Raw genomic sequence first — 25,290 nt, 5'->3', positions numbered from 1 at the left:
CTTTGGGGGTCATTATTGTGCCCATAGGAGATTTGCTTTGCTAGTCCCAAACCAGACCAGGGACTAGTCCAGTGTCTTGTCCAGGGCATAGGAATCTTAAGGCGGGATCAGGCCACCATCCTTGCCACCACTTTGGCTAGGGGCTACCTAGAGCCAAGAGCTCCAGGAAACCTGGCGCCTGTTCCTCCTGCTGCCAAGGACAGGCTGTTCTCCTGGGGTGGCTGTTGTGCAGGGATCAGATGCACTTGAGCCCTTGAAGAAGTCATGGCTCAACTTGAACAGCTGCCTGGCTCAGGCAGGAGGCCAGGCTCTCACAGCTTCCTCTTTGATGACTAGAATACATGAGACCTGCTGTCAGGTCAGATGTAGCCCACATGGAAATTCCACCCCTATTCTAGAAAATATACATACTGTTACCTTATTGGTGGACATTTATTGAACTTGATTATGCCAAACTCATAGGGGGCCCCAGAGAGAGGAACAAGACAGGAAAATTTCCAAATACATGGGACAGAATATTATTGATGCCAGCACAGATATAGGCAGGGGGCAGGCAGAGAGAACACAGAAGTCAGGACAGATGTCCTAAGGAGGTGGCGTTTTTTTGTCAAAGCTTGGAGGAGACAACTAAGACTGGAAATGGTGAACAAGGGTATTCCTATGGGTATATGGCTGGGGCAAAGGGAAGGAGTGTTCAGAGAGTAGAGAGCAGCACTATAGGGCAGCTAAAGTCCAGGACAGCAGAGAAAAGTATCTGAAGGTAGTTGGGGAAAGACATGCTGGCCTGTAGAGGTTAAAGGGTTTCCTACTTCAGGCCAGCAGTTCTCAAGCCTTTTAGTAGTGGCTAAATATCAACCTACTCAGAGCCCCAGCAGAGCCAGGGAGGAGTCCCCAGGACCTTTCCCACAGCTGTCCTCCCCAACCTCTTCAGATTAGACTCTGCAGAACACAGACCACACTTAGGTGATGAGAGTCAGCCAAGGAGTTAGGGCAGGGATTGGGGGAAGGTCATGGCCCGGGGTCCAGGTGGGAGCAGAGAAGCAGAAAAGGGTATTTCTTACAGTTAGGGGTTTGAGGGCACATTTTAATAAAATAGTTGTATAAGCATCTGGGAAAAGGATCCAAATGTCAGACAAGGCCACAGTTTCCCCAGCTGCTGGAGGAGGGGACAGAATTTCTTTCCCAGAGTACTTCCAACAGGGATTCCTGCACTCCCTGCCCAGGTTCTGAGTTCTGGCAGAAGGAAGCTGAGGGGCAGTAGGTACATCCCTCAAGATTTCAGGAAACTGCAGACCCTGGGCTGCACCATCAACTCTATGTCCTTGTCCTATTCTGCCCCAAGGGCTTCTTGACCTATGCCAGAGTCTCTGGCTCTGGCATCAAGAGTAAGGGAGGGGAGAGGGCAGGTAGAACCTGACTTTCCCTGAGCAGAAGCCACTGGCTGACCTGGTCTGGGCCTCAGGACACTTAGACCGTAGTCAGGCGGGACTAAGTGGTGACATGGGCCATCAGGCTACTAAACTCTTGGTGGCTTCATCTCCAGAGGGCAGAGAGAAGCCAAGGGCCCAGGACTGAAATCCTGCCGTCCTCCTTTTCAGACTGCCTGTGTTAGTGCTGAGCACCAGACACATACAAGAAGGTGCAACGCCCTCCCTCCATGTTCTATCCTTGAGGCAGGCAATGAAAATACCCACAATGTGCAAGAAAGGTACATCTCATCAGCTCCTCACAACCGTTCTATACAATAAAACATGATGGTCCCATTTCTTAGGGCTTGGAAGCCAAGGCCGAGTAAGATGAAATCTTCCACCCAAGGTCACATCCTAGTGAGGGGCAGACTCCAGGATATGAACCCAGACTGGGGTGGTTCCTGCATCACAGCTCAATGTCTAGGGCCCAATCAAGCCAGTAGCTGTAGGCCAAGGCCCTGCCTTGCCAGTCCACTTGGCTTGATCCTTTCTCCCAATGGAGTTAAGCCCCACATTTTTCTGGGAAGGAAGTTGTTCCTAAAGGTGACTGCTGCCCCAATGACCCCAGCTGTCCCTACCCTATCATTCTCTATCATTATACTCTCTTGGGTGCCATACCCACAGGCTTGCCAGGGCCTTCCCTCAGTAATGGGCCTGAGGCCAGAAGGGTAAGACTATTAAAGCCAGCCAGCCTTGGCTAAGGTATAGTCCAGGCTGTGGGACCAGGGGACAACAGACTGCTATGAGGGTAGCTGTTCTAGGTACCACTAAGACAGTAAGAGCCACAGGGTACAGGCAGGAGGAGAGAAAGGGCAATAGTCATGAGGGCTCTGGAAGACAAAGGTCTAAGAGCATAGGATGATCAGGCAGTGATGAACCTTGCTCTGGCTATGTCCCATCCTGCCCTCCAAGGTTCTTTCAGGACAGCCATGAGGGGAAGCTTCTGGCTCTTCCACAAAGGAAGCTAGAGGCAACTCAGAGTCCACATGACTGGGGCTGGGCATGGGCTAGGACACTAGGGCCAGATTCTGGGGTTCTTAGACCTGTAGTATGGCCTCTGCCAAAGCAAACTTACCCCCCAACCACAACAGCAGATATCACCCAGGCTGAGTATGACTCCAGCAAACAGAGACTCCCCTAAGGCAAGGACTTAACTTCCTATCTCCACTTGGCCACCTCCTATCATGGGACTTCAGGCAGGCCATGACTTCTCTTGGCACCTTGGTCTCTCTGCCTGGACAATGGTTATTCAGATGACAACATGCATGCTCCACTTGGCTGACCAAGTAAAATGAGATGAGGCTGCCACTTAGCATTGCCCTTGGACTCAGAAAAGTCAGCTTCTCACAGAGAATGGAACTGCCTGTGGTCCCACTGCAATACATTGCCCTGGAACTCAGTTACCTTGGCTCTAGCAGGGAATGATGCCTAGACCACATTGCCTGTGGCCTCAGGGCAGGTCCTTGAAAGTACGAGAGCAAGGGAAAGTCTGATAGAATGAGCCAGCCTGGTCTCCTTAGGACTCACCTTGATGCAGCTTCATACCAGCACTCACCAACCAACTCCTGATGCTATTGACAGGAGGGCTGGTCTTTGGGCCTCTTGGTGGCCATGAATCTGCACATACCAGAGCTGAGATAGATGTCACAGCTTGATGTCTTGGTTTCTTACTCTCCCCAGTTCCAACTAGGAAGAGATGGGCTATTTGAAACCCCAGGTCAACTTGGAAAGTATCTTTAGCTAAAAGTTATGAGAATAAATATAAACAAGACCCCTGGTATCCCCCAGTATATAGTTCCAAGGAGACTATGATTGAAGGGAAAACCCTGAATGCTCAAGATGCATGTTACTGTGGATGCTTAACTCAATTTTCTTTTTTGATTCATTTTCCTCATAATGCCACCTAACTTCCACTAAAGACATGACACCTTTCAACAAATCCCAAATTTTAACTTTATCACTTAAAAACATTGCATGCCCTTTTTAGTTTGAAAGCATTACCATAACTTTTACCTTGCTTTTTGGGCACCATTTGTTTTCTGGGAGGCAAATCACACAAGGATTTAAACACAACTGATGATAACACAGGCATGACTGAGAGCTTCTCTGCATCAACTGATCTGTGTAAAGCATGCACAGGAATTTAAAATTTTTGTATTTGAAATTTTTATTTTATTAATTTATTTTTACTGCATTTGGTCAAAGCCATGTGTAATAAATCAATGAATCAGATGGGCTTACTGTAAACAAAAGCCCTGCCCACCCTTATTGGCTCAAGTCTTCAGTTAAATGAATGTGGGCATGCAACCCCAGAACTGTGTCAAAGACCCTCAGCACCATCTCCTCCAGGAAGCAGGCAGGCATTCCTGAGCTGAAGTTCCTGTCTCAGATCTTAGGTCAGTTAGGGAAATGTGTGTGAGTAACACTTCTTCCACACAGGCTGGTGGAAGACTATATTGACTCAAGGAGTAAGTTATTCTATGCAGGGCCTCATGATTTTCAAGATTAGGTGTGAACACCCATGTGCCTTCCTCACACTGGGCACCAACTCCACCAGATGGGGACTAACAGCCAGCCTTGCTGGAGCAGGAGGAAGCTCTGACTCCCAGCCCTACCTGGGGGTAAGGGATCAGAGACCTATGAATCATAACAAAAACACCTGGTCACCATTTATTGCTCTCTAAATATTTTATTGGCCATATTTCCCAGTAGCTTCACAGCAATATCACTGACAAGAACATGGAGTAACCTGCCTTTGGCCACTCTGATGTGATGAAGTTAGACTACAAACCCAGATTTTCTCAGCTCCTGAGCCAAACTGTAGATGCCCCTGCCCTTTGCTATCCCAAGGACACCCTACTCTTGTTTCCAAGTCTCCTAAAAATACACAGCATGGGGAATCACAGAACATGGAAATTCTACAAGCACCTGGGGTTCTGGAAAGCATCATCCACTGCCCTCTAAGCATCATTCCAAAAAGGGTTAGTCAGGCATATATGCAGGCCGGGCCCCTGGCCAGGCATCCACAGGGCAGCCACTCTATGGTCCAGACCTCTGGATGTGCAGGAATCGGGGCCTGAGGAGATAGGAATGAGGGACTGGTTACCACCTTGGTCCCAGAGAATGCACAGGGGATAGGAACAGCTGGAGAGTGGAAAGACCCCTATGACCATGGGAACTGAGGAATGGGTAGTGCCTTACCTCCCACAGAAGTCCCTGCGCACAGCCACAAGATTGAGGTACAGGTCAGGCTGACTCTGAAGCCAGCTTCTGACAAGCTCTGGATGCCTCGGGTCCACTTCCAAAAAGATGCTTCTACATAAAGGGAAATGGATCATCTCAACTCAGAAGGGCCAGGACCTGTACTTCTGGGTTGCCTGGACTAGGACAGGTGGAGGCAGGATGACTGCTATGGTATATGCCCAGTACTGAGAGCAGAGGAGGCTGCTAGGGACAGACCACGAGACCTGCCCCATCCATACCCAGAATTCTTCAGGAGCTTTGGAGCCAGGGTCAGAATATGGGTAATGATGTCCAGGCCTTCCTCCCCACCATCCAGGGCCACTGGGTCTTCATAACTGAGTGGGAAAACAAGGGGCAGTGAGAGCCTGGAATGGGGGGATGTGTATCTGAAAGTGTGGAGGAACTGGACAGGGCCTTCAAGAAGGGACTCCCTTAAACTTAAGACTCTGGGTTGAGAGGCAAGTGTGAGGACCCAGAGGAGGTAGTCTCCAAATAGATGGCAGCTCCTACTTCCTTACTATGGGCAGCACCACAACAAAGCAGTGCCAGGCACACTTGCTGGGTCCCACTGACAGATAGCCCCCAGAATGTGAGGGTCTCCTACAACAGACTGCTCCTGTTCTTGATCTAGAAAAGTCTGGAGCTGGTCCTGATCATTCCTGAGAGCCCAGAAAGGGGGGATGAGGACCCCAATGCACACTACCACTACTCATTCAGTGGTTCTTGGCTACCCCTGGATGTCAGCCCATATAGAAGTAGGATGGCTCAGTGCAAGCCTGGAGGAGAGTTTTAGTTCTGCTTTTCTGATAAGTTCCTTTAGGATTTTAGACAAGGTACCTTCCCTCTCTGGGCATCAGTCTTCTGTAAAATGACACACCCACTTACTGAGTACCTTCTACAAGGCCTTACTAGGTCCAATGCTTTAGAGTTGTCCTCCTTATGGCCATAAAAAGCTCTCCAACTCCTCAGAGGCAGGAAATTGAGGCTCAGAGAGGGTCAGGGGTCATGCATGAGTCTTAAGTGGGAAGATGGAAGCCAACACCACAGCCCCTTTCAGTTCCCACCCATCTCCTCCAGATGATGTGGTCTTCCAAGGTACAGCAATCCCACTAGGTCTTCTCAGGCCCTCTCCCACCCATCCTGCCCCCACGCAGCACCTTCGGATCTCTGGGGCCAGCTGTTCCATGTCCTGGTGGAAGATGTAGGGAGGGTTGCTGACAATCAGGTCCACGGGACCCCAGGGCAGAAGGTGTGTGCAACTCCCCTCTGCAGTCAAAGAAGGAGAAACACAGAATGGACTGATCTATTGAGAGCTAAACAGTGGCAGCTCCACCTGCTACCATGTCTCTTGGGTAGTTCTTACCAAGCCACATCTTGAGCTTGTCTCTGCAGTTTAGTACCCAGAGTTCCGAGGCATCAGTCTGGCTGGGAGTGTGCATGCTCTGACATGCAGCACTTCATCTAGAGTGTCCTTGCTCTCTTTCCTTCTTGTTAAAATCGCCTTGTTAAGCAAGATTCATTTCAAGTGCTGCCTCCAGGAAGCCTTCCTGATTGCCTGAGCAAAGCAAAAGCCTATCTTCTGTAGTTCCCTGACTTAGCCACACACTCTGCCTTATGGCCAACATGGTCATGGAAAGTACATGGAGGGCAAGCCTGGCCTTAGTCAGCAATTACTGACGTCTTTGTTTCTTGGTCCTACACCAGGTGTGCCACATGCCATGGATAGAATATATGAGACTCAGCACTTCATGGGTAGTGGGACAGAGCCAGAACTGGAGCTGAAAAGCCAATGACTATAAAAACCAAGGCTGTTCTGTGCAGTGCTGTGACACTTTGCAGGCCAGGCAGAGGCAGGGAGGGCACGCATGTATCTCTATCCTGAAGGCTTTCTTTTGAGTTTCTGTTTATCTCTTGCCAGCAAGCAAGCCCTAGTAAAACTCATTAGTTATAGGGAACTGAAAAGATAAGAAGGACCCTGTGGCTGGTACTCTCATGGTTCAGGTCGTCAAGGAAACAATAGCAACTTGTGTGTCCTCAGCAAGGACTGGTCTGAGATAGCCTGTGTATCTGACTATGGGGGAACACTATCCCCATCTCACCCATGATCATCTACCCAACAGCACCTGCATCCAGGATCCCTACCCCAAGGAAGATGGACAGAGGAAGATACCTAGGGTCACATCAAGGAGGATGATCCGAATCCTGTCCTGCAACTGAAGCCTGGAGAGATAGGGAGGTCGAGGTGAGCAGGTGAGGTCTTGGCTACCAGGACCAGGAGGGATACCAAACCCTTCTTGGACCAGTAAGGTACCCAGTGCCCATAATCCATTCATAACCCTGTGGAACCAGTGCCAGGCCACCCTCTTTGCATCTCCCTTCTTGGGAGTGGAAATACTTAACGCTTGAAGAAGGGTCAAGTTCAGGTCCCAAAGACTGACTTCCCAATTCTGGCTCTCTGGCTCTCCCAGCCTACTTACCTCTGAACATTCTCACAGGTCAGACTGATGGCAGCTTCCTTCTTATCCACAGCAATGACTTGGCTCTACCCCAAGAACAAATGAAGGGAGGCAGTGCTGGGAGGTGCTAGATCTGGGAACCTTCCTCTGACCCCCCACCAGAAAAGGAAGGAAATATACAACAGCTTTTTCCTACTGCCAGGATCTAGTCAGACAGATGGGGATAGTAGTTAGAGGCTGTGACCATGCTGGTTTGTCCAGTCACTTTCCCTTAAGTGCTTCTAGCAGAGGGATGTGGGGACTAATGGGAAGGACAATGAGCGGCAATCACTGTCTGGTCAGGATAGGATAGAGGGATACAGAGGGGGCTTACCTCAGGGAGCTGGCTCAGCAGGCTGAGTGAGATGGCTCCCGATCCACAGCCTACCTCCAGAATGAGGGGGCCATGTTGGCCTTTCACTACATAGGATCTCTGGGCAATCTCCTCCAGCACCCATTCAACAAGTTCCTGTGACACAGAGAATCTGGATCAAACTTAATACCAATCTACCTTCTGAGGGTCTTGGCAAAGAGGCCCAAGCAATTAGTCCTGTGTGAATGTAGACAGAGATGGTCAAAGCCAGGTTGACCTTCGTGTTAGCTGGGGCTGTAGGTAGGTCACCCTGCCTCTCCATGCCTCAGTTTCTCCATCTGTAAAACTGAGAACAGTTGAGGATCACCCTCTTTGTGGGAATATGGTAAGTATTAAACAGAATCACATTTGTTGCATGACCAGTGTACAATAAACCCCAGCTAAGCCCTTTCCATACATCCTCCCATTTTGTGCTCACAGAAATGCTGAGAACCATACCTGATGGCTACTCTCTGTGCCTATCCCTTCCCAGAGCTTTCCCTGTATTAATTTGTTGGATCCTCACAACTGGCCAGGAGGAAACCGAAAGCCTGAGGATCAAGGCCCTGCCTACTGTTCAGCGGCTGGGAGTTGCGGGGTGCAGCTCAGCAGCAGGGTACTTCCCAAGCACATGCAAGGCCCTAGATTCCATCCCCAGCACACATATACACAAAAAATCAGGGGCTGGTGTGTCCCCAACTTCCTCACAGAGCTGAGTTTGGAAGGACCCCAGGAAGGCTCCCAGGCCAAAAGGACAAGAAATTCCCTCCACTGGACAGGGACACAATTCTAAGACTCATACCTGAAGAGGGCTGTAGCACACATAAGCATGGGTGTGATAGGAGGTGTGAACTATACCCACCTTGGCAGCAGGAGGACACTTTCTGATAGTTTCACTTTGGATAGAGTTTTAAATCTTGTCCACCATCTGCTGCCCAAAGGAACTGTGTATGGTTATCAACATAGAGGGATGCTGCTGTCCAATGGCTCAAATGTTTCCTACCAGCAGGAGAGCAGGAGGTCCAAGGAATAGAATAAGGAATGGAATAGGGAAAAGGCAGTGTGGTCCCTTCTCAGAGGCATCCCTTTGAACACAGGCAGAGACTTAGGCTTTACTGGGATCCCAGCTCCCAGTCAGCACTGGCTCAGGGAACTGGGAGGAGGGCAGCATGTACATGCTTCTGTCATCTGAAAATAGGTCCACCTTCTCCAGAAATCCCTCCTCAGCCCCTACCCACCCTAAAGATCAGCCCTCCTCAGCCCTACCTACCCACCGAAGATCTAGGATGGAGCTTGTCTCTTCCCACCAGACACCATGATGGGAAGACCTGGGGTCTGACCCATCACAGTGTGTCCCACTAGCAGGGCTTGCCTGATGAGGGGCCCCATGCTACTTTTCAAGTGCTAGACAAGGTCTCTGTGACCCTGCAAAGCCATCCTCTGAGTCTCACATCCCCATGTTCTCCCAAACTTCTAATGGGCACCAGCCAGGCCCAATGGGGCAGATGGCTCCAGGTCACTCAGATCCATTTGCCTTATAGGTTCACTGTGCTGAGTCTCCCAAAGTATTTCATCCTTCCAGGTCCCCCAACCTCAGTAGCAAAGCTACTCCAGAGTAACAACTCCAGAGCTGGAAGAAGCTGGCAGTGGTTCCAGCCCTTCACTGCACTAAGAAAGCTACTGCCTACAGGCAAAGGAGCTCAACTCCCACAGGGGAGGGCTTCCCTTCACTTAGTCCCTGTGCCCTATACCAGGCACAGGTGGAGACCACTGGAGTGCGTGTAGCAAGCTGGGCCCACAGTGTTAGGACCAGCACACAGCGTGCAGTCTAGGGCTGTGGCTGAGAGCCTGTGGTGAGCCCACGTGCTGAAAGGCAGGCAGGATGATGAAGACTTGTCAGGGGTGTGAGTCTCTGGGTTTCCTGGCCACAGACAGCCCAGTCTGGCTGGAGAATGACCCCTCAGTCAGCCACACAGGCCAGCCACCTCACAGAGATGTCCCTGACCTCAGACATACATTCACTATATGAATGGCCACCTGGAGCAGGGTGTGAGCCTGAGAGACTGGATCCCATCATCACCAGTGGCCTCTTGATCTACCTTCCACTCTAGACCATGGGAAGTTCATCTTGGTTGTGAGACCATCTAGGGGGCACAGGTGACAACTATCTCCAAGAAGTCTAAAAACATCTTCCTCACACAGTGAAGATCTTCGTTCGGTCTGAAGTGGTTGCTCTCTGGGGGACGCCAAAAGCTAAGCTGTCACAGGCCCAGGGCAACTCCCCCAGGTGAGCATGGGAAGAATTCAGGAGCATGGTAGGATGGAAGGGCAGGAGCATGAGAGAAGGAGGCAGAGAGTCGGCAACTGTTGGCTCTGCCTGGAGCCACTGTCCCAACATGGACTCTACACCCACTAGAGAAGATAGTCCAAGGCATTATTAGGACCTGAGTACCAAGAGCACCCTCCATTAAGATCACATCCCTGCTGAGATGGCCCCAGGAAGGTAGCATTGCCACCCCAAAATCAATTGCAGACAAAACACTGAGCCTCTCACAATGTATACAGCCTCACCACACCAGGTGGGCTTGGAATGGCTTGCACCCAAGTCTTGAGTTTCCTACTGTACACACTGCCATGTAGGAGATTCAACCAACTTCTCACCCCCCCCAGGGAAAACCCAACTCATCAGGCCACAAGCCACTTGCAACTCTGCATTTCAGACTTTCACACCCATCATCAGAAACCACCCTTCAATGGATGGAGAGAACAGAGACACTGCAATCCTCCTCTGCACCCATTCTCCCCACTCTCTGCCCGCCGCAGGCCACGTCCTCTTGAGTTCTTGGTAAGGCACCCCCGCCCTAGTGCGGCTTCACATTGGGGCAAACCTGGTGAGTTCTCAGAAATGTCTGTACAGTGAGGTAAGGACCTGGCCTCCCAACCACAGTGCCCTCCCCTCTTCCCCTCCTCTTGCAGAGAAACTGCTTTTCTGGTCCAGTCCCACTCAAGAAAGTGTTGGGGGGGGCACACATGGGAGATAGAAGCTCACACTAAAACTCAGAATCCCAGAACACATGGCTGATGCCAGGTCAGTTCCAAAGGTACTCAAAGGTCACCATGGTAGCTGACCTCCCATGCCCTGACCTTTGGCAGCCTTAGGGAAGGGCAAGTCGCCTCCTGGAAAAAAGCCACATGTTTTGGGGAGCCTCAGGGTGTCTCCAAAGTCTACAGGTGGCAGGCCATATCCTACTCTTAGTCTCCCAGGTCAGGCCAATCCTAGATGGGACCACCCATATGAGGAGTCAGGAAGTCCAAGTGCTGCCCTATATTCCCCACCTGGATGGCCCTGTGACTTCATTAAAGCCTCAGATTTCCTACTGTTCCTGCCCTAACACTGAGCAGTGATGTGAGGATCCAGTTTCCCAGCCACATGATATGACAGTGAAAAGGGTCAAAGGGTTTTTTGGCAGGGGAACAGAGGGTAGGAGAGTAAAGGAAGGCTTAGGGACTCTATCTAGGGAAGGTAGAAAGGGGCCTGATCCTTTCCAGGAATATTTGTGTGTTTGGATATCTTTCCAGAAACAACCATTCTTGGAGCCTGGTGCCCTCTGATTTAACCACTAGCCCTCACACAGCCCAGCACTACCCCCTAATCTGCTCCCTCTGATTCCCAGCTCTGCCATCCACAAAATAAGGTGTAAGTCCATGAAGGACCATTGAAAACATCTCTCCCAGAATCAGGATGCCTCGCCAAGGGACAGCATGCATGAGTCACAGTTCTAGTAATTTGAGGAATTGTCATAGGTAATTACCTGACAAGACAGTAGATCTAAGAGGACCAACAAGTCACAGATTACCTGGTCTGAAGGTCTAACCCTTTTGTATCTGAGCCCAAGGGGATAGTGACTTGCCTATGGTCACACAGCTCATACCAGGCCTCCGGTATCCAACTAGAGCCTTCTCCACTTTCCTCATTCCTGGAGGACATTTGTTTCCCATGAGTTGGTAGGTTATGGGCCCAAAGGATAGCTCCTAAGGAAATGGCAAGAACAGGCTGAGCACTTGGGCAGCACTATTTGGGACACTCTGTCTGAGTTACTGCTGGCCCTGGGAGCTGGGGTAGTAGCTTAGGATGTGAGAACAGTCAAGTGAATGGGGCAATAGGAGTCTTCTATCTTCATGGGCCTGCCAACCCAGCCAGCAAGAAGACATATGTCTAAAAAGGGTACTGCTTCTGAGGATGGCAGTAATAGAGCTCCAGCACCCCCTGGAGGAAAAATAAGGTAAGGCGGGTATCTTGAACACTCATCTCCTTCCTGTCTTGTCCCAGTTGCACATTCACCTCTGTCTCTGGCCGAGGAATGAACACTGGCGGTGCCATCTTCAGACTGAGTCCTTGAAAGTCCCACTCCCCAAGGATGTACTGCACAGGCATCCTACAGTAAGGGCAGTAAGGTGGTCATCAGTGTCAAAGCCAGGAATAATAAGACTATGCCTGGGTTGAGGGCAACCACTTGTGGCCAAGGCTGTCAGCCAGGGTCATGGCTCCAGTGCCCTAGGATCCCTAAATCAGGCCTGCTTTCTCTCTCTTCTTCCTGCTTACTACCTTGGCCCCCCTCTTGCCATTCCCTCACCCCAACACCTCCCTAATCCTTGGATACTTTCTTCCCCCGATCATGAACTTGGTAGAATTAGGGGAGGCTGGATCCCTGCTCTACACACAGAGCCCTCAGGTCTGCCCATGGGTGCTCACCTCTGCAGTCGGCGGCTACACAGCTCCTGGATGCATTGCAGCTGCTGAGGGGTCAGTGGCTGGGTCCAAAGTACTGGCTTCAGGCTCTGAAACTGTCCCCACAGATAATATAAGTGTATGGCTCCATTGGTTCAGGGACCCCAACCCAGGTTTCTTATGTGGACAATGTCTATGGGCCAAGCTTCAGACACCCATGAACCCGTACTATCTGCACATACTGTAACAGTTTGTTTGATAATTGAGTTAAGTATCTGCTTAAGACATTCCTTTAGAAAAATCTCACCTGTCTCAGCTAAGCAACCTTGGTGAAGCCAAAAGCCTGATGTCACTTTCCCAGAGTTCTCCCTTCTTCCTCTTCCCACCCTTTTGACAACACCGCACTTAACTGTTTTAGCTCCGAGGACATGAGCCACGATGTACTCACTGGATTCCTGGGCCTCTGGGATGCCTCTCTTCTCAAAGACCCTTGTCCAGTGGTTGACCACCCCTGTAGCACTCAACAGCCCTGCCAGAGATGGATGGGACGGCCATGAGCTGAAGGCCCAGCCCCAGGTGCCTCCTCTCCTTCCCCTAGAACTGGACAGGAGGGCCCTCAGCATTTGGCCCCAAAGTTTCATCTCTCAGGAAAAGGCTCTCTTAGTGCTCCTAGGTTCCCAAGTCTTCCTCGTAATGTCAGCTGCTGGGGTAGGTGCTGGCCCTGGCTGGGTGGAGATGGAGAGGCACAAGCTCTGCTCCCCACAATGTTTTGGTCCTCAGTTGTGTTTGCCACCCTAGGTTGAGGGAGAGGAGAATCAGGAGTTGCTGGAGGATACCCTTTTTCTTGGTCACCTCCTTGGCTCCATTTAGACCCTCACCCACCTATTTGATTCTTCTTGTCTTGGCCAATTGTGCTCTTCACATTTTCAGTTGAAGCAGGCTGAACCTGTAGCTCAGACCCTGTTAATAAATAGTCAAGGCATAGGTTTGAGGATAGGAAAAAATCTGTCTGAACCTAGTGTGTGTGTGTGTGTGTGTGTGTGTGTGTGTGTGTGTGTGTGTGTGTGTGTGTTTGTTTGTTCTTGGGTACATCACATCACTATTTCTGATTTCCAGTTTCCTCCAGTTGGGGCAAATAATACCAATTCCATGGGGAGGGTGCCTTTGTCAATGAATGTCAAGGGCCTTGAAACTAGCTCACCACACAGGAATTTGATGTTACAAGATTTAACTAATGCTTCAAGTGGAAGAAGACTTGCTAGGGAGCTTTGTTTGTGATATTTTATATGTACTATCATTATGTGGATGCTGAAACTTTCCCTCTAATTTAACTCATAATCCCAGGTGTTAGCATACATTGTCAGCTTAAAAATAAATAAATAAAATGTTATATTTAAGTTGTCAAACAAGTTTAACTGGTTTTAAATCAGTGGTCTCCTTTACTCCCAGACAGAATTAAGGTCTAAACTAGCATTTACTCTGCTCCTGCTAATTGTCACATTCTCAGACAAGCAGGTTCCGGGGCGGGGGAGGAAGCGACTTGCCCACGGTCACACAGCTAGGAACTGCCCTAGGCAGGACACAAATCCGGGTCTGCCAGACTCCAGAGACGACTGTCCACCGGTGCGCTGTCCCGTGAAGGAGCCGAAGCCCAAAGTCGGAAGGCAGCCTACTTCCCAGCTCCTCATGGGTATTATCAAAGTCGCCTCTCTCCGAGCCTGTTTCCCTAACTGTACTATGGGGCCGGCCAGGTCTCAAAGGTGTTGCAGACCACGCGTGCCCAACCTGACCGCCCCGCTTCCCCGCCCCCGATCCCCAACCACCCACCCTCAGAGGAAAACGACCCTAGGATCCGTAGCCGGATTTGCGCATCCCGCATGTGCTCCCTCCCACGGCCCACTTCCGGGTCGGTGCAGTTGAGAAAGGGCTCGGGTAGACCCTGTTGCCCAGCTCCAGCGTTCCTAATGCTGTGACTCCCCACCCCGCCGCCCCGCCCCCTGCTCCCTCCCGCGCGGTCCGGGAGACTGAAGGGTGGGAAGGCTGTGAACTCCACGCCCTCGACATCCGCAGCTTCACGCGCAGATGGACTCAGTGGAGGGCAATGGAGTAGCAGGTGACCGAATGATGACCAGACCCTGGGACCTCTCGACCTCACTTGAAATTTTTGTTTTGTTTTTGCGGTACTGGGGTTTGAACCCACGACCTCACGCTTGTTAGGCAGACGCTCTACCACTTGAGCCACTCCATGAGCCCTTGACTTCACTTGAATGTAGGATTTGGAGCAGGGAACTGTAAACTGAATGCCGAAGAACTGGGTTCGAATACTGATTCGAACTCGTCGCGAGGCTTTGTCCAGGTATTCCGACCTCTCTGGGTCTCAGTTGCTAAAGTATGGTTTAGTGACACCCCCTCTCAGAATCTACAGTTAACTAGGTCACTGTTAAATAAACTACTACTAAACACGTGGCTTCCAGGCACCTGGTTACCCCAGGATCCCCGTAAGATCCTTTAAAAACCTGTGCATTAGAAGATGTCTGAGAGCTTCTCCCCTGCTATGATCATGCTGTGGATGGAAGCTACTGTGAGGGGTAGACTTGCTTAGGTTGGAATTCCAAATAATAATACCACCTAGATGATTCCATCCTGCCCTCAACTTCTCTCGAGTGAAGATTCCCCACTTCTAGCCCACGGTGAGAATCATTACGAAGGCGAGACACAAGATGGGTCAGAAGCTTGCTCCAGGTCGAAATCAGTAGAGAGTCAAGCCAGAGTTCAACTCAGGCCCAAAGAACTCCCTGTCCAGTGCTCTCCCCAAGCCTCCTCTGGACGTCTGCGTCTTTTGGGGAGCGGGTCTGTCCCTGTGCAGGTGGAGCTGGCCAGGAGCCTAAGTTCTGGCCCAAAAAGAATCTGGTCACTCACGGTCCCCTGCCGGACTTCAGTGCAGGCCACCTGGGTCAGCGGTGGTCTCAAGAGAGCCCGGCTCCCGGCTTTTGTCTCTTGGCTCTCGGCTTTTGGCTCCCGGCTCTTGGATCCCAGCTCCGGGCTCTCAGCGCTGGAGAGCCGGGGGCGGAGCCATATCCGAGCGACACGTGAGCGGGCCAATACTGGGCGGGCTCTAGGTCTAACAGCCAATCTGGTCCGGGGGCTCGGAGAGGGCCGGGAGGCGAGGTGCTGGAGCTTAGGGGATCCCCAGAGGCTGCTCCGCCCCGCCCCACCCCCTCTGTGGTCCCGGCCCTGCCCACCCTAGCCTGGGCTGACAGCCGGCGCTTTCTGCTGCTGGCAGAGTGCAGTAGCCCGCCTGGCCAGCGACTTGGAGCGTGCAGGGAGGGCGAACCTCGGGTCCGACCTGTCACCCCCAACGCTGGGCCTGGATGCTCCCCCAGCCCTGGCCTCCCACCCGTCGCCCCTAGCCTCTCAGATTGAACTCGGCTCCCCGGAGAGGATTAAGTAAGTGCTGAGGTCGCTGCTTCTGAACAAGAATGGAGGAATCCAAGGGTCGTGGAAGCGGGTATGGGGGTGAGGCAGGGAGGACTGAGGGACCAGGTAGAGAACGGCATGCGGGTTCTCGGAGGTCGTGGTGCCCACCTCTTTCATCCGGTTTCTCTTCACCTTTGGACCAGGAGGCAGGCCCAGAAATTGGTCAGCAGAGTGCCTTCTCTCGTTTGGGAGGAGGAGTAAGCAGAACCCCAAGAGCAAGTTAAGGGTCTGGCCCAAGGTCATGCCTGGGGTCAGTGGCAGAGCCAGGAAAAGAACCTGAAACCCTTATCTTAGCCTCACTAGAGCGGGAGAGCAGGGAAGATGAATCTACCCTACACATGTCCCTCTGCCAGCCTTGCCCTTTCCTAAGGGGCCATCATTGATGTGTGCACATCTCATACACATCCTTGCACCTGCCCAAGGAGGCATCCCATGTACACCCATGAACCACACAGAGAGACATATGTGCAGCTATGAGCTAGGAATTCCTCCTCTCTCTAGGCCTGACTGTCTGCAGCATGGCTGGGACCCCTTCCCACCCCTGCCTTACCCAGGCTGGGCAAATCTTGTACCTTTTGAATCCAGAGGAGGAGGGAAAGAGAGGCACTTTAAAATAGGAGCTCTATCCCTACCTCCAAGATTTTCTCCTTTTGCCTTGCTTCTTATCCCTAACAGCCTCCAGATCCCCTGTGAGGGAAGAGGAGTGGTCCAGTGACCCCAAAAGCCTGCAGAGAACCCTACCAGAGGATCTGGCCTAGCCTTTCCTTCCTGTCTCCTGATCTCTCCACACAAGCCCCTACCCCAACTCCAAGCACAGCCTGGACCACACAGCAGACTGGGTCCAGGGACTCCTGTACCCTCCACCTTCCTAACTGGATTGGCCAGGGGAGAAGATGGAACATTTCCTGGGTGCTCATTGTGAACATAGCTTGTGCTAAGTCTTTTCTAGGGACTTGTTTATTCTGACCTTATAACACTGTGGTTTTTTTTTTTTTTTTTGGCAGTACTGGAGTTTGAACTTTGTTTTTGTTTTTGTTTTAGATTATTTTTCAGATAGGGTCTCCCACTTTTTTGTTCAGGCTGGTCTTGAACCAAGATCCTCCTGATTGCCTCCTAAGTAGCTAAGATTATAGGTCTGGCCACCGTGCCCTGCCCTGGGGTTATTCTTGATATCCTCACCTTAGATTTAGGAAAAGTGAGACAGATTGAAGGAGTGACTTGACTAGAATCACTAAGTGGCTGAGCCCAGACAGGATTCAAAGATAGGCCTGACTCCTGGGCAAGTGTTTCCCACCAGGGAAGGAAAATGATGGAGTTATTTTTTCACAAGCAGGATGAGGGATATGGGTAGCAGGGAGTGAGCAGGTGGAGAGGGGAAGAATATGGGATATGGAGATAATTGCTCAGGGAAGGAGCTTTTTCTTTCAAACCTCCCTGTTACCTTTCCTATCTTCTAGATATGATCCATGATCATCTTACCCACACCAGAGGTGACAGGGCTTCATTTTCATGTTCCTAAGCCTACATAGGAACTATAGATATATAAAGCAATGTATCCTAATGCCCTTGAATTTACCCTTGCCCTTGCCCTCAAGCCTTTACTTTCCTAGTACCTTTAGAATCCTGAGGAACTTCATCCCACAGCTATCTTTAAAATCATGTTTTTATCCTTTCCTTTCCAGAGCAAGGCAAGCAGGAGACTCCCTTTATCAAGGGGGCTGCTGTGCAGTTGACTACCACAGATGGTAGAAGCCACAGACTTGGATACTTCTGATATCAGAAATCAGTGGGCAGGTTGACTGAACACAGGTGGTCTCTCAGCATCAGCATGAATGCCAGGATTCTGTCTACTCAGGGCTGGTTCAGCAGCCACCCACCCACCACTGAGCTTGACTTGGAGCCTGCCACTGATGGACCCACCTCAGAGACTACCACCCTCACCCCAGAAACTACAAGCTTCAATGACTCCAGAATCCCTGACGTGCCAGGTGGCACAGGTGGCGTGGGTACCATGCTTCTGTCCTTTGGGATCATCACAGTGATTGGCCTGGCTGTGGCCATGGTGAGAGCTGGGGCAGGCTGAGGCTGGTCAGTGTTTAGATTTACAAAAACAGAAGACAATTGTCCATCAATGATAATACAATCCTCCTTCCTACCCCCATCGATGTTTATCAACTGGGGGCCCATAAACCAGAGAGGCAATTCTTGTTGGAAAAACCAGATAAAATTCTGAAAAAAACAAGGTGTTTTGAATTGAGGAATGAAGTCCACATTGGAATTGGGGAGGAGGGTGTTCCAGAGAGAGGTGTTCCTAAGAGGCAGAAGTTTGAGAAAGGCAGGAGGTTCTGTGAACAGCAAGCAGAACAGTGAGGCAAAGGGGAAATTGCATTAAGAGTAGAGGCAGAGGTGGTTGGAATGGATTTGGGGCTGCAGAATCTGGGTGTGATGCTCTGGGCATTGCAAGCTGTAGGCAGTGTTCGTTCACTCATTCACTTGACAATTACTTACTGAGTACACGCTCTTACCTCTGGGACCCAACAGGGGCTGGGAAGATGAGGTCCTACCCTGTGGTTCTTATGAGGAATGGGTTAAAAGTCAAGGGTTTTTTATCTAGACTGTATGGTCAGGGACAGCTGGGAAGCAACATTTGAGCTGAGACTCAAGGTGAGAGCATGGCCTCAGTGTCATAAGAAGGAGCAGAGTTGGGTGGCCATCAGAACCAAGATGAGCTGGAGAGCTGTAGGTATCCCCCAATAGTGATATAAGCACTCAGATGGTCACTAAAGGACCAGTGAAGATTGTACAGGAAGCAGGTTACACCTGAGGTCCCCCAGAGGGCCTGCAATGGCAGAATGCCACCAGGCTGTGATGGCTGGCCTTAAGCTCAGGAGCTCTGACAAATAGGGCTTGGTTGGGGAACTGGGTTTGTAGCTCAGTGGTAGAGCACTTGCCTAATGGGCACAAAGTCCTAGGTTCAAATCCTTGGTGCCAGAAAAATAAAGACCAGAACAGTCCATCCATGGCCTGGTTGACAATGATGTTAATCCAGGGTTACCATATGGGCCCTGCAGGCTCCAGACAGCTGTCAGGGAACAACTACTGGCCAGCAAATAGGGCCAGGATGCAGCAAATGCAGAGCAAGGCCAGGGCTGAGAGGGCAGGAGCAAGCCAGAACACCAGTGTTTTCCCTTGATACCCACGTGGTAGTTAAGCAGACTGGGGCACCCTGACTTCAGGGCGAAATAGCCTAGAATCTGCCTGGTTACTCTTGGCAAATGATTTTGTCCTAGGAATGTGGTAAAGGCCCCTTTGTTCTAGAGGAACATTCAAAGGATCAAGGTGGTGACCTTCTGACAAAGGTGGAGAGGTAGGAGGTTATGGGGCAAAGGCAGTGGAGAGTTGGAAATGCCTCCAGGTTATAGGAGAAAAGAATTTTAGAAGTGTCCCCTAAATGCCACTTCCTTTCCCCTTGTACCATCCCTGAGTCGGGCCATAGGTGCAATGAGGAGTAAGCCACTGCCAGCTTCATGTCTCACACAGAAGTGTGAAAAATGCTTGGTACAGTCAGGAGCAGGAGAGGGCTTCTTGGAGGAGGTGAGGCTGCAGCTGGACAGTGAGAAGTGGGAAGATTTGGAAAGGAAGGTGGGAACATGGCAGCAGTTGGGGCAGAGGGAGTAACAGAGCAAAGGCATGGAGATTGGATGAAGGTTTCTGGCTTTTCCTGAAGCTCCTTCTGAATCACAGGCCACAGGGGAGGGAGGAGGATTTGGAGTGAGGGCCACAAGGCAAAAGGGCATAGGATGCTGTGGCTAGAGTCACTTGCTCAGGATGGCAGGGGCTGACCCAGAATGTCCAGAGCTCCTGTTGAATCTACTCACACGAGAGCAAGAAGTGCCACCCTCATGTGACCCTCTGGAAGGCGAGAGGTAGCTTGGGACACTCTAGTTTCTTTTCAGGCCTTTGCGGTCCCACAAGAGAAGCCCTGGGCCAGACTTGGAACCAAGTCAGATTCAAGCTGTGGGTATGCTACAAAGAGCGTGAGAGCTAGAGAGGATTTAGGACAGACTCTGGTGATATGGCTTTCCCTCAGGCAGAAGCAGTCATATTCCCTGACAGAAACTGCCAGTTGGGGAAGAACAAGATGGTAGCAGAGGTCCTTGGAGTCCCTCCCCAGGGTGGTGTCCCAAGTCTGATCCTTCTCCTTTGGTCCTAAGGAGACACTGTCAAAGCTACAGTCAGTATTGGAGATCTGGGGCCCACCAGCCCCCAGCCAGGCATAAGTGTGGTTTTCCTACTGCTGAGTCCTCAGACCCAGTCTGGACACTGTCAGCATCTAAAGACATCAGAGGAAGGTATGAATGTAGGACGTCTATGTCACTTGGATGAAGACCTTGAGGACATAAGCCTCCCACTCATCAGCCTCCACCCAGCCCCCTGACTTCAGGGCCTGCTGAGTCAATCAGGGCCTCCTTTCCTCACCATCTGATGCTGCTTCTTCTTTTGCAGGTTTTGTATATCAGGAAGAAGAAGAGGTAATTCCCCAGTTTCTACTTAAAACTTTAGTTTCTGGGCAGGGGTGGGCTGGTCTCAACTCCAGGGGATGTGGGTAAGGAAGGAGAAAGAGTCTCCATCACTGGGGCCCCTCTCCCTGGTCAGAGAATCAGGGCCTCTTCTGCCCACTCAGGGTTTGGGGTGACCACTTTACCTCAGCTAGAGTTGAGGGCCCCCACTAGTGTCTCACATATAGTCAGGCAGATGTGAAGATTCTGGGTAACTAGGTATAACCCTGGAATTGCGGGGGACAGGGAGAAACTCTGGAGATTATCTCCACCCAGCTGCCTAACGACCTTTGTCCTGCTGCCCTTAACTGACTGCTACTGGCTCCCCTTCCCTCACCCCAACCCCCAGAGGCTATAGATTGCAGCAGAACCCTGGCCCAGGGAGCCCCTGTGGACCCTATGGATGACAGGTACATAGCCTCTGGTCATGTAGTCCCAGGAGTGTCTAACTTCCTATGCCACTCATCCAAGGAAGAGCTGGTACTGTAGAGGCAAAGATGTCTGTGATTGAATCCCAAGGGAAAGGTCAGGCTCCCAAATCATAGTTGTGCGTTGTGGTTCACCCGGCCAGCAGGCAGCACGTGGGAGCTGGGAAGAGGAAGGGCTTACTCTGACCTCAGAAGCATCTGCCTCACTCACAGGCTGGAGAAGCTGCGCCATCAGCTCATGCCCATGTACAGCTTTGACCCCACAGAGGAGCAAGATGAACTGGAGCAGGAACTGCTGGAGCATGGGCGGGATGCGGCGTCTGTGCAAGCTGCTGCCTCTCTGCAGGCCACGCAGGGCAAGGTGGGCACTGACCAGGTTCCCCATCCATCCTGTAGCCAGCATATCTCCACTCCACCCTCCATCCTTTCCATGCAGTTTGCCAGCACCTGCCAGGAGGTCAGGTGGCCACTATTGGGTATATCAATCTTGTCAAGTCTACTCAGAAATGATGGAATTGTTCTATGGCCCTCATAGACTCACTGCTCAAGGCCAAGCCAGACTAGGGACAGCCCTGGGATCCATCCTGGTTCTGCCCTGATAGCCTGCTTGTCTTGTAAGTCCCATTGGTATCTCTGAACCTAGTTTTCTCAACTGCAAATAAAAATCCTAATTCTTGCCCTGTGTTTCCCCCAGCCCATGCTGTCTGGGAAAACAGGAAAGGACTGATGGTGAGATTGTTGGGGGCCAGAACCCTGGGTTCCTCTGCTCCCTGAGGTTTCATGGTCCTGAGTGAATTGTGGATGTGGTCAGAGTGTTTGGCAGTGGCACCTCCAAGTAGGCTAGTGGATCCTAGTCATTTACAGTCCAAGGCCAGTGGTGACCTCAGCCAAACACACCTTCTATATCCAAAGGGATAGACACCCATGTGGTTATCCTGCCAGAACCACTGGGATGCCTGACCACTTGTTACCAAGCCCCCAAATCTCCAAGGGCCAGATAACCGTGAAGGGGCTGAACTCACCCCAATCCATCCAACCTCTTTGCAGTTTCCTGAACTCAGGAAGAATTGAAGCTGAGAGTCTGGAAACCCCTTGGTTTTGCTGCCAATTCTGTGTCATTTGGGTCAGGACACATTGCACCCTTAGGATGTTCAGAAATCACACTGACAATCTTGATCTACCCAGCCTCCAGCATCACTGGAGGCTGGGTAGATTATAATTTGATAGTTATTTCTTGTGCACCTCCCCTGTGTGGGCCCCTGTTTGTGGGGAGAGCGTACAGAGACGAGATCTTTCCTGCTGGGAGAAAGCTAAGCATGCATAGTTAATTTAGTGCCTGGATCCCACAGTGAGTACTGCAAGGTGACAGAGTAAGTTGGCAATGGTTTGGGTGTGTGTGTGGGGGGGTGAGGCAGGGTGGAGAGTCATCTGAGCCTGGTCAGATTTCTAGGCTGAGCTTGTGGGGAGGGCATTCCAGGCAGAAGGTATAGCTGGTGCCAAGGAAGTCAGTGTGGAAGTGACTGGGCCAGAGCGTACATAGCCTTGGTCAAGGTCTCTGATGCCCCTCTCTGTCTCCCTGCAGAGCACTCTCCCCTCTCAGGGCCCGCTGCAGAGGCCCAGCCGGCTGGTATTTACTGATGTAGCCAATGCCATCCATGCGTGAGCAGCCTAAGGACAGGCCTGGATTTCTGACAGAGACATCATCACAGTGCCCACAGAGGTGCCCACTCACTGACTGTCAAGACCTATTCTCAGGACCTGTGCTGCCAAGAAGGAAGGGCCAGGCCAGGCCCCAGCTGTTCTGCAGATTCACCTGCTGACCCTCCAGGCTTGAAGAGAGAGCCCTGGCCTGTCTAACCACCCAACCACTGACCTCTCCTGACCTGACAATCCTAGCATGAAGGGCATCCCTCATACAGGAAAGTTGAGAGCCACTACTGTGTTCCTGGTCTCTTGGCCACACCCCTCATATCAAAGTCTGCCTCTGTAATGTGAAGGAGATGGCTGGTGGGGGAGAAGGTTGGGAAGGGAAGGAGGAGAGGACCGTGATGGAGAAGAGAGGGGTTCTCCTCTGTCTGGGAGAGACTTGTTTTTTATTCTAGACCCTTTTCTTGGGTAGCAAAAGGCAACCACCTAGGTCACAGGGACAGAGTAGGGCAGCACCTATTATAGGCCCTGAGAGGCCCAGGGATACAGCTGAAACTGCCCAGTAGGCAAGATGCCAAAAGGGCTGCTCACACTCAGGGCCCATCCATATTACAGGAGGTCCATGGGGTCTCCTAGCAACACATCCCTGGAAGTCAGCCATTTGTTGGATTCAAGAAAGGGTGGAAGCTAAGGGAGAAGGAATTGGGGGATTGGGTGTGGAGGTATGCAGCCCCCCAGACCTGCTGCAAGGTCTCATACATGTGCACACATGCAGACACATGCTTGCCCCAGGACAGGGGTCAGGATGGAAACCCTCTGCATTGGAGTCACCATCAAGTTGATCCTACCTTATGGCACGTAGTGAAATATTGGGATGTGCCATTCCCTTGGCTTTTATTGTTCAGGGACTCTAGGGAAAGCTCCAAACCAGGTTCTACTGTTCACTGCATTTCTTCAATGGGTTCTAAAAGCTAGGCTGACTTGCTTCTGGAAACAGCTTCCTGACTATATCAGGGATATGGTGTTCAGGGAGAGGCTGTTAGTCTGAGGGCAGTGGGCATAGGCTATAGGGTGGTGTAGGTAGATCTGACTAACTGGAAGGGTTGCCCTTTGAGGAAAAGACCTAAGAAATATGGTCATTTTTTAAATTCCCCCTTCTTCCCATCTATGGGAAAGGCCACTCAGTGTTCATGGAGTGGGTAAGAGGGTCTCTGAACTTGGCCTTCCCCTAAGCCTTGGAGGGTCAGGGGCATCTGAAAAAGACACTGGGAAGAGACTGGAAAGTTTTTCTATACTGGGAATGCACGCATACACGAGCACACGCAAAAGCGTGTCCTCAGTCTCGCCACCATTGTGTCCCCTGCTGGTTGGAGGGGACGTGGGGGGTGGCATGTACAGATCTTCCATCAGGCAAATACCACATGTCAGAAGGTGAGGGCCTAGAAGTCCCTCGTGGGGGAAGGTTCTGGATTTATTCCCTCCTCTAGATGCTATAAATACTTTAGCACTTGAGACTGGAGGGCTGCGGGTAATTTAGGATGCACAAAGCTGTAATTTAACTCACAGCATCTCTATGTGTGAGAACATTAAAGATGTAATTAAGATGTTTACATGAAGAGAATGGAGCCTGTGACACTTGGGGTGCAAAACCCCAGGAGGGAATGGGATGGGTGAAGGACTGTGGGAGGCCTAGGGATAGTTGCTTGGATCTCAGCTATGAGGGGCAGCCCAGCAGGTTTTCCTTGATCTGAGAAAATGCTTTGGGCCCAAATTTGAGGATTATCTGGACCTCAGACTATGACTGCTGAATGGGATCACAATATCTGCCAAGTGGATAGGACCTTGTGGGACCAGCCCAGAGCAGGAGTGGGATTATAGCACCCAACAGGAACTGGGTCCAAAACACAAAAAGGAACAAAGTAACATGGCCTTCACTGTAACTCAGGGTGTGGGTAGGAGATGGGAAGCCATTAAGGTCATGTGTGTGGAACCTGCCTCACGGTTCAGAAGGGTTAGGAGGAGAATGACACTAGGGTGACCAGCTATGCTAGTTTTCCTAGCAATATCCCAGGTTTAGCACTGAAATTTGTATAAGTCAAGACCCTAAGTGACCCTCTTCCAGAGAGCTGAGCCTTCAGGCTAGCATGATAAAACAAGGAGGGGTGAGCCTGCCAGTTCTGTAATGAAGAGCTGGGGTGAAGATGGGGACTGTAAGAGAGGGCCACAGCTGGACCTGTCAGTGATGGCTGTGATATTGAGAGAGAGTCTTCTTCAGCAGACCGGCAGGATTTCTGAGGGCTATGGGGTGAGAGAAGTGGTGGACAGGATGCGTGCTGCCACACTGGAATGTGGGTATTGCGGAAGACATGTCTGGGGATCCTGAAAAAAGGAGGCCTGTGGAGCAAGGCTGACCCCCAGGGACCAGGGTGATGGAACTCCAGGAGGATCCCTGTGCCCCTTTCCCTGCTGCCTGCCCCAAGCCCCTTTCGTCATGGGTGGGCCTGACTAGGTGATGGGCACAGGTCACTATCTGTGGATGGCAGGAGCTCCTCCTCTTCATTTGTACCCCACTTGCTCATCCCTTCCATCCATATTCTGTTTTTTAGCTCTTTCTCCCAGTCCTAGAGGAAAACCGAATTCCTGGGTCTTCTACAAAATGTAGGATTGATAAATATTGGGGTGGAAGGTTCTGTGGGCATGTCCCCCTTGTGGCTTTGATCCGGGGAGGAGAAAGTTGTCCAGGACTCTCCTCACTGCCCCAACCAGACAGTGGGGTGAGATAGAGTTGCCCACTGTTACTGATCCTGAAATTGACTGTTAGTTGGAGCCCTCTGGGAAATGCCCTCCCAACACACACACACACACACACACACACACACACACACACACAC

At 51.2% G+C, this 25,290-nt stretch overlaps 2 protein-coding genes across 15 annotated transcripts; one reads left to right on the top strand and one right to left on the bottom strand.

The window, feature by feature from the left end:
- Positions 1–3,704: 3,704 nt before the first annotated feature.
- On the bottom strand, positions 3,705–15,346 carry Hemk1 (HemK methyltransferase 1, mitochondrial release factors N(5)-glutamine). 14 transcript variants are annotated; one of them, XM_020174393.2, is made up of 12 exons: positions 15,208–15,346; positions 13,171–13,248; positions 12,699–13,082; positions 12,313–12,404; positions 11,902–11,995; positions 7,542–7,676; positions 7,190–7,254; positions 6,883–6,932; positions 5,870–5,978; positions 4,952–5,047; positions 4,671–4,784; positions 3,705–4,545 (listed from the first exon to the last, which is right to left on the bottom strand). In XM_020174393.2, the coding sequence occupies exons 3-12, from the start codon at positions 12,927–12,929 to the stop codon at positions 4,509–4,511; spliced, it is 1,023 nt and encodes a 340-aa protein (XP_020029982.1). In that variant the 5' UTR covers positions 12,930–13,082; positions 13,171–13,248; positions 15,208–15,346; the 3' UTR covers positions 3,705–4,508. The 14 variants fall into 14 exon arrangements, with proteins under 14 accessions (XP_020029982.1, XP_073915089.1, XP_020029981.1 ...); XM_074058988.1 differs by lacking the exon at positions 15,208–15,346 and adding an exon at positions 14,917–15,192; XM_020174392.2 differs by lacking the exon at positions 15,208–15,346 and adding an exon at positions 14,116–14,176.
- A 107-nt stretch (positions 15,347–15,453) lies between these two features.
- C17H3orf18 (chromosome 17 C3orf18 homolog) lies at positions 15,454–24,979 on the top strand. The gene is made up of 5 exons (XM_020174426.2): positions 15,454–15,735; positions 17,448–17,827; positions 20,272–20,297; positions 20,966–21,113; positions 22,335–24,979. The coding sequence occupies exons 2-5, from the start codon at positions 17,594–17,596 to the stop codon at positions 22,413–22,415; spliced, it is 489 nt and encodes a 162-aa protein (XP_020030015.1). The 5' UTR covers positions 15,454–15,735; positions 17,448–17,593; the 3' UTR covers positions 22,416–24,979.
- The last annotated feature ends 311 nt before the right edge of the window (positions 24,980–25,290 follow it).

Source organism: Castor canadensis, chromosome 17 (genome assembly GCF_047511655.1).
Source record: "Castor canadensis chromosome 17, mCasCan1.hap1v2, whole genome shotgun sequence".
Lineage (NCBI taxonomy): Eukaryota > Metazoa > Chordata > Mammalia > Rodentia > Castoridae > Castor > Castor canadensis.
The sequence above is the reverse complement of the archived record's forward strand: the minus strand, read 5'-3'. Positions and strand labels throughout refer to the sequence as shown.

Excerpts from the sequence above, each read along its gene's own strand:
- Hemk1 (XM_074058986.1), bottom strand. The coding sequence starts at position 14,167 with ATGCGGGATGCGCAAATCCGGCTACGGATCCTAGGGTCGTTTTCCTCT. Across the intron at positions 12,818-13,170 it reads AGACAAGAAGAATCAAATAG|GGCTGTTGAGTGCTACAGGG; the intron begins GTGGGTGAGGGT and ends CATCTCTGGCAG. Across the intron at positions 7,255-7,541 it reads TGCTGAGCCAGCTCCCTGAG|AGCCAAGTCATTGCTGTGGA; the intron begins GTAAGCCCCCTC and ends TTCTTGGGGTAG.
- C17H3orf18 (XM_020174426.2), top strand. The coding sequence starts at position 17,594 with ATGAATGCCAGGATTCTGTCTACTCAGGGCTGGTTCAGCAGCCACCCA. Across the intron at positions 20,298-20,965 it reads TATATCAGGAAGAAGAAGAG|GCTGGAGAAGCTGCGCCATC; the intron begins GTAATTCCCCAG and ends CCTCACTCACAG. Across the intron at positions 21,114-22,334 it reads TGCAGGCCACGCAGGGCAAG|AGCACTCTCCCCTCTCAGGG; the intron begins GTGGGCACTGAC and ends GTCTCCCTGCAG.